This window comes from Buceros rhinoceros, unplaced genomic scaffold (genome assembly GCF_000710305.1).
Source record: "Buceros rhinoceros silvestris isolate BGI_N320 unplaced genomic scaffold, ASM71030v1 scaffold20555, whole genome shotgun sequence".
Lineage (NCBI taxonomy): Eukaryota > Metazoa > Chordata > Aves > Bucerotiformes > Bucerotidae > Buceros > Buceros rhinoceros.
Window position 1 is genome coordinate 11956 of NW_010411445.1, and position 8036 is coordinate 19991.

The 8036-nt window shown below is 45.5% G+C and overlaps 1 protein-coding gene across 1 annotated transcript in view; it reads right to left on the reverse strand.

Moving 5' to 3' along the window:
* Positions 1–6039, reverse strand: part of ODF2 (outer dense fiber of sperm tails 2) — a 15661-nt gene extending 9622 nt beyond the window's left edge. Inside the window, exons 1-7 of the mRNA XM_010136029.1 lie at positions 5932–6039; positions 5299–5424; positions 4508–4678; positions 3370–3536; positions 2203–2332; positions 1785–1916; positions 885–959 (exon numbers count right to left, since the gene is read on the reverse strand). Coding sequence (XP_010134331.1) covers positions 885–959; positions 1785–1916; positions 2203–2332; positions 3370–3536; positions 4508–4678; positions 5299–5424; positions 5932–6039 — 909 coding nt within the window. The remainder of the gene's footprint in view (positions 1–884; positions 960–1784; positions 1917–2202; positions 2333–3369; positions 3537–4507; positions 4679–5298; positions 5425–5931) is intronic.
* Positions 6040–8036: the final 1997 nt, after the last annotated feature.

Genomic DNA, 8036 nt, shown 5'->3' on the forward strand with positions numbered 1-8036 from the left:
CTGCCTCCCGCCCGAGACCCTCCGATCCGCTGCAGTCTGCTACCCACAGCAACAGCACCCTCAGCCCCAGAGGAAAAACAGGGCTGCATTCCTCTGAGGCAGAAGGGAACTGGGATACACACACACTCGTGTACCAGGGCATAGGACACCCAGTCACGAAAAGGACCTGACAGGACGATATACTCCACAAAGCGCATTACCTACGTCTCACAGCAATTCTGTGACTTCTGGCGGTGCAAGAACTCTTTTCTCAGTTTACAGGTAAGGAAATGAACAAAACCCGGCACCAGGTCACTCACTCAGTCAGTGACAGAAGCAGACACAGAAAGCTTACCCTCTTTGTGCTTTTCTGTCTCTAAGGAAAAGGCAATAAACATGCAGAAACAATAAGATGATTGCCAAACTGAAGAATTCTATCCTGACCATCGGGGTATTTTGGCAGTGGATTTTTTTTTCCTCTCCCACCCTCAGAGTTTTCTTTTCAAAGAAATACGTGGTACAATTTTTGCTTTGTACATTCAGTATCATAAGAAAAGGCAAGCACAATCATTTGTTTTTAAACACAAGAACAGGCTTAAGTTCTCCTTTAAGGCTGAATCCTGTCAATCCGAATGGTGCTCTGGTAAGCAGGTCTCAGTTGTGCTATCCCCATTTCAAGCGCCCATATTTCGAAGGCTATGAGAATCTATCCACTTCGAAACGTAGTTTGTTAACCAGAGAAACAATGTGGTTGGGCTCCGATTACCACAAAAGCCAAAATACTTTATTGGTCTAAAACTCAATTAGTGCAAGACTTGATGGCTGAATACAGGACACAGAAGTGCTTGTCATTTTACATCTCTGCTTTATCATTAAAAAAAAGGGGAAAAAAAGAGATTGCTTACCACTTTCTCTGCATCTGAGTCAGCCAGCCTCTTCAGCAGTTCTCCTTGCTCCTCCAGTTTCTCCTGAGCATCCTTCTACAAAATAAATACGTGAGAAAAAATTGTTAACTAAAAAGTCAATTTTATACAGATTCTTTAAAGGGAACTGGACAAATCAACCATTTCCTCCCAGTTGCAGCAGCAATTCTCAGAAGATACCCAGAAGCATCAAATTTGATAAATATTTCACATATCATCTCAGAAATAAATCTCAAAGATTATTTAAAAGCACAAAGGCAATCTGAGATCTTTCCAAATTTTGTCGCTACTCATGGAAGAACTCAGTCCTTTTATCCAGTCTCACTGGTGGCTGAAAGAACTGTTACCATCAGCCTGTTTTTGCTCAAATGGAATATAAGTGACTGGAGAAATAGCAATTTCATTTCTGTATTGCCCTTACAAGCAGCACAGAATTGTTCTGTATGAGCAGTTTACAATTCCTCTATTATTGCTCTTACAGCCTACCAAAAAAAAGTTCTGAACATCCTCGGGCTCCCTTTAGCTAAGGCCACATCTAGTCCTCAAGCTTCAGCCACGGCAACCGTAGCAGCAGCATTTAGAGCAGCATGCTGAGCAGATACGGCTGTATCCAGATGAGGAAGAGCTGGCAACACAGCGGTGCCAGTACTTTTTAACACAGTCAAAGACTTAGATGCTCTAACATCCTCACAGCAGAGAAGTCAGTCTTACTCCATGACACAGGCAGGGATAGAAAAAACCCTACCCATCCTTTATGGCACAGGGTCAACAGCAGGGTTGGGGAAAAACAACGAGGAGTTAGAAGCTCTCAAACCGATTTCAGCCCACAAGACCACACAGCCTCCCGCAGTCACCCGAGTTCAAGCACACAGCACTGCTCACCTCCCGGCTGTGCTTCTTTCTGAGGAGTTCTCGTAGGGTCCGGTTGGATTCTTCAGAGGTGCTCAATTTCTGGAGCAGAAGCAATTGTTGTCGTGACAGTGCGTTATTGTCTGAGCTGCTCATGTGTTTCTCCTAGAGGAAAAACAAAAAACCAAAAATAAACCAAAAAATTGTTGACATGGAATTAAGGTGTGAAGCTGATACAAGCACGAGTAGTGCAATATTCAGCACCATGTGCGCAGGAGGTGACTGGATGCTGCAAGTTTAATACCCCACTTCCAAACCAAACTAGCAAACACCATAAGCACGTTAAAACCCTCCACTTTTTCCTTACATTTTTCTGTCACATCCTATTTTTAAGATAGCCATATAACAGCGCAATGTGGTAAAGGCAAGAAAGAAAAAGGCCAACACCTACCATGCTGAGTCTCTCAATTGTATTTTTAAGGGCATGGTTGTCCCTGGCTTTTGCTGCTGCATCCTCTTCTGCCTCGCTCAGCCTTGACTTCAAACACTCATTCTCACGCTGCAGGTACTTTTTCTGTAGCCTGTAATGAGAATTCAGCCATCAGAGAAACAAGAAGCTGTGACAGCTGTACCGGCCGCTATTGATACAGAGACAATTGGGTTAAAACTCATAAAACCCCTCGAATCAGAGGATAAAAGCTCTGCTTAAGGTTTACCCTCTTCCAGTGTGGAAGTTGTTCTGATAGAAGCCAGCAAGTAGATACCAGGAGCTTGCTAGGATCACAGCTATGAAACAGGAATTTAGAGGGGACAAGTCAGGCTACAGCAAAGCCTGTGCACAATATTAAACCCAAACCACAATGCTGTGCTCTTCCTGAGCCACAGCAGAAGTAAGACTTCAAATGGATGAACGTGAAACAGGAAAACACACCAAGACATACAGCTCAAAGTTTTTAGCCACGGCTCTTAATCTCAGAAATATTCACAAAGTTTTCTGAAAAAGGAATACGCAGTATTGACTTCCAAGTGATCTTTCTTAAAGACAGAATAAAACTCTCTTAAAACACTGGTGTCCCACTGAAGGCACAAACTTCCCGAATTCTTTAGATACAAAGCAGTTGCAAAAAGATCAGACTTGGAGACCTGGAGGGTCATTAAAGAAAAATCCCCATTATTCAGTCCTCTGTCAATTCTGTTGCAGTAGAATTCTCACAGAGGCCAAAACCTCTCCTCTAGTTTTCAGCTCCACATTTATTCATTTGTTATTCTACCAATATCATCCCAATTCAAAGAGCATCTCTTAAGCTTCAGGATATTGACTGCAGAGCTAGGATGACCCGACCCTGCAGTAGGCTACACAAGGCCACCGCTCTCAGGTTCCTCAGAGTAGCTTTTTCCTTTCCAATAATCGTGCTAGAGCCCTCCTCTGTAGCCACTGCCATCTGAAGTCCACCTTCTACAGGGGGACAAAAACATCCAAGAACATCAGTTCTTCAGCAGCACTGCACTGCAACCCAGGGTACCGACTACAGCCTCAAGTAACGGCAGCAACAGAGGAGGTGGGTGCCCTCTAAATACCACTACTTGCAGTAGCAACGGAGAACCAGAGCTTTCTTACACAGTCAGATCTTTCTCTTCCTTCAAGCGCTCGATATTGCGCCTGAGCAGCGTGTTCTCATGGGTTTTTTCTACCAGCTCTTGGGTGACCTCATTCAGCTGTTCTTTCTGCTCCTCAAGCAGACGCTTTCTCATTTCGTGCTGTTCCTCCTTTTTCTGCAGCTTAGCCTGATGAAGATATTTAAATAGAACTTAAGACAAACCAGGTGCTTTTAAAGCGATACACAGAATCTCTATTGCAAACCAGTGAGACAGCTACTCAGCTGCACCAGACAAAGCACCATGTGCTTCCCCCCACCCCAGATACTTCCAGGCTGTTCCTGTGCAGCAAAAAAGGCCACTAGAGATTCTCTGCCTTGTACAGAACTAAAGCTAACAAAATTCACGTAATCTTACACCGTGGATTTTTTTTAACTGATACCAAACACTTAGACTCAATTAACTTAATAGAAGTATCAGAATGGATTTTTTTTTTTTACAATCAAACAATTGCATTACATTTTGTAGCATAAATAAAATGGAAAGTAGAGTAAGAATCTACTTGACTCAAATCCTATTCTTGTTCACTGATTTGAACTTCATGTAGTTTTGAGCAAAGTAATAACAACACAGGATTTGCTACTCTCAGTATCGACTCAAAGTTACAAATGCAGTCTGCCCCCACGACAGAGCATCCTGAGAAACCTGGAAACATCCCCTCCCCATTTTCTAAATGCTGTCAAGTCGGTAGGAGGCTGGAAAACGCATCACCAGAGTGCACATTCTTAAAAAACAATCAGAAGAAACAATCTTGTTGGCTAAGTGGATTCTCTGACAGTAAAACATCATCACAGTGTGTTTTTCACCTTCTGGAAGAACCAGTTTCCAGATCTGGGGCATGGGCAGACACAGATTATTTGGGAACTGAAGCACAGCGGTACCTTATTAAATGGGTAACAGCTTAAAATGTGTCATAGTAGGGCTCAGTGAATTTCTCCCCAGGGGTAGTTCAGCTCTTCTAAACAACTCAGGTTGGTTTTTGTTTTTTAAAGCAAGCTAATCAGAGGCCTGAGTGGTCTTCCACTGCAACGAGGCTCGACTCCAGTCCCCAAACGATCAAACAAAGCCTGAGCCAGCAGGTCTCCACACTGTCTCCTCACCTCATTCTTCAGCGTTCCCACTGCATGCATCAGGCTGTCAATCTTCTTTTCATATTTGTTCATTTTACAGTGAACAGCATCCTCCTCGTCTGTAGAGAGGTCGCTCAGGCGCAACACTGACAGCATTTTTTCCGAATCTGGAGGTGTAATTTCTAGGCGGTGAGTTGGTCCCTGGTAGAAAAGCAATAAAGAGCATCTTTTTTGTTGTATAAAGTTATTAACAGTATTTTAACCCCAACTCTGCCAAAACCAGAGACCAGGCCACACCACTACAATAAGGCTAGTAAGGAAAAAAAACCTTTGTAAACGGCTCTTCCATTTCCATCATGGAAAGGTCAAGAATGCAGAAAGACCAGAACAGAAAAAGAAGAAAAGATAATGAAAGTTGAAATTCTCGTCTAGGAAGACCCAGGATTACAAAAGGCAAAACTATCAACTCATGAGAAAGAAAAAAAATTTACACAATACTACACAAATGCTCCATGCTTTGGAAGAGACTAAGAAACGCAGCCCCTCACTGCCTCCAGAGGAGATCTTCAAGGGGACTAGTACACCCACAATAAACAAAGACATCTGTCTGCCTTCTAGAGGCAGAAAGGCATGATACAGCCACAGGCTGCCAATTCACTTCCGATTTTTCTATGTGAAAAAGATCCATAGAAGACACTTAAAATGGATGGTAGGTGCCGGCAGCCTTCTTTCAGACCAGCCCAGCTCCCTCACTACACAACTGCTCTCTTCAACCTCAGATAAACCTGGAGGTTTGTTCTGAAGGGCAGAATCAGCCATACCTCCCATCTGCTGGTGGGTTCCCGGGCAGACGTTCTGCCTGGGGGCACCCAGGGGGCCTTAGTCTTCACCCGGGCAGCTCGGTACGAGTTCGCGGTTTCCCTTTTCACTCTCTGTTTGTGCTTTTGCTAAAGAAAGAGAAAATAAAATAAATCACTTCTAAAGATCCACTTCAGATTTTTAGTGATGATGATTTTTAATGAAAGTTCATTCATACAAAAACATCACACGGCGTTTCACACGATAGATCAGACAAGCCATCGGCGCAGGTTAACACCGGCCCAAAGGAGAGGTCATTGCACTTTCAGTTGATGGCATGACCAGAGGCAGTGTGTTGTCTGTGATGTCACGACTCTGTTACCTGGGATACCTGCACACGAATCCCCCACACCACATCGCACTGGCAGCCACCCTCCTCAATCACACACGTGAACGTGAAAAGCAACTACGTACTCTGTGTCGTACTTGAATCACCTTAAACAAAAGATGTTACTGAAAATTCACCATCGAGTACGAATCCAAGCCTTACAGCTTTGATACAGCAGTAAAACAGACCTTGAAGATTTTCTGGTGCTTCTAGGGCTGTTCACCTTCCTCCACGTGGCCCTTACCTACACCCAGCTACACGCTCCTACCTGGCATTTTGCAGGGGTGGTTTTCTGACCCTTTTTAATATGGACATGGACAGGGGTGTTTTCATCCACATGGACGTGCAAAGGGGGAGATGAGGAACGGTTCTTCATGGCTCTTCTCCCACAAACAGGAAGGGGCAATACAAGGGAAGGAAACCTGTGAATAAGGAAACTGGAAATAACACCACTTCCCTCTGCGCCAGTGAGCAGCTCTGGCCGGCTGTGGTTAGAGCTTGAGCTGCCTTTCAGCAGCATCTCCCATGTTGAATTGCAGGTGATTTTGCTGTGAAGTGAATATTAATACAAATAATTTCTCTGCTTCTGGCATTTTCTGCTTTCAATGTGGTTATTAAAGACCAAATACAGCTGGATCGATAGCAGGTGCCTGTAAGAGTCATTGGAGTTCAAAATCTTAGAGCAAGGGAGCAAATCAAGGGCTCCTTAACCCACACGATCCGATTATGAAGAGAAATCTGAAGCAGCGAGAAGAGAAGCATTAATTTAACAGCTCAGTTACAAAAAGTAAAAAGGAAACCATCGGATTCTTCCACCCTAGAACCCTGAACCTGTGAACTCTTTCAGAGGTGCTTTAAGTGTCTCTTTGAAGTTAAACAAATGCTGAAGCGCTTCTGGATCATGGCACTTCTTTAACCTTCAGAAAAAAGCAAAACCATGACCAATATCTCACACAACACGGGACAGCCGAGAGACGCAAGGTTAAAGCCATCATCTTTGAGCCTAACGGCTGAGGTAACAGCATAGTGCGAATCTTAGTGAAAATCCACCAGCAGCACTGAGCTGGTTCTGGCAGAAAGGTTTGTGTCAGTCGAGGTAAAGTTACTTACAGTTATTCTCAAGTCTTGAGCTCTTCTGGACAGTGGGCTCTGTGCAGAGACTGAAGTCACTTTGTCTTTGATGGATGAGGGACACCTGATATGGAAACGTTTTGTACAGTTACACGACAGCTTCACCCCTACAAACCTTCGCATTCTAATGGCAATTTTTAACCAGTTTCATAAGGAAACACGGTTTGAACGGTTCCAGGGCACCTGTAGATCCCTCCTCCCCCAAAGCCCACACCCTCCCTCCACAAACTCTGTATAAGTTGACAGAAGTGTTGAGGTTCTAGGTCTGTACAGTTTTGCAGGCTGAAGAGATGCATCAGGTTAGTGCTCATGCTGAAGGGAACCCAGCACCACACAGACTCCCACTCCAGCGCCGTCACTGCTTGCCCAGCAGCTCGTGTGTACTGGTTGGCCAACCCCTAGCACACACAGAACCAGGAGTCAGCAACAGCATGAGCAGCTTCCTGCCTGGTGGCACCTGGAGGACTTGAAGAGAGCAAGGGAGGAGAGATGCCCCAAGGACCAAAGTTTATTGAGGGGCGATGAAGGGGCATCAGGCCGAGTTAGCCGACCTCTGGTAAGACCCCTTCACAATTTGCTATGGAAGAGCCTTTGTTACAAGCAAAGCTTCACTCGTAACGCAGCAGAGCAGGGTTTTGTACAGTTCTGCTAGACTAGAACTTCCATCAATGATTGGTCAGTGATTGCCAAGGTTCTTGTAATAACCTACTCTAAATAAAACCAACACTGCATCCCTTTTTAAGCAGGGTGTGTTTAAGACAAAACACACCTCTATACCATGTCAGGTTTTTACAGAGGGGAAGACGCAGCCCTGCTTCCCTTGACTGGGAACAGGAAGCGAGAGTTTTCTGAAGGAAGAGGATTCCCCAGCTCCGAGCTATGAACAACTCCAAACGCGGCTCACCTCGGGACTAAATGTGCGCCCACCGGCTCCAGCACTGGCAGAGAACTGACAGACTGAACTAATCCCGTCCCGCGGAACTCGAGCCTGTCACCCAGCCCTGCCCAGCAACAGGGTTCACGGCAGCAGCATAAGTGACTTCTGCCACTCCGGAACCTGCGGCTCCCCCAGGCTGGCAGGGACCCGGTCTAGGGTCAGTGTCCCGCTCCGAGCAGCATCGGCTCCGAGGTCAGAGCAGGGTTTCATCCAGCCGGGGCCGAAGAACCCCCGGGGTGGCACCACCCCCCTGAGAGTCCGCCCCAACTCCCTTCCCCACACCAGGGGACGGTTCCCGCTGTACC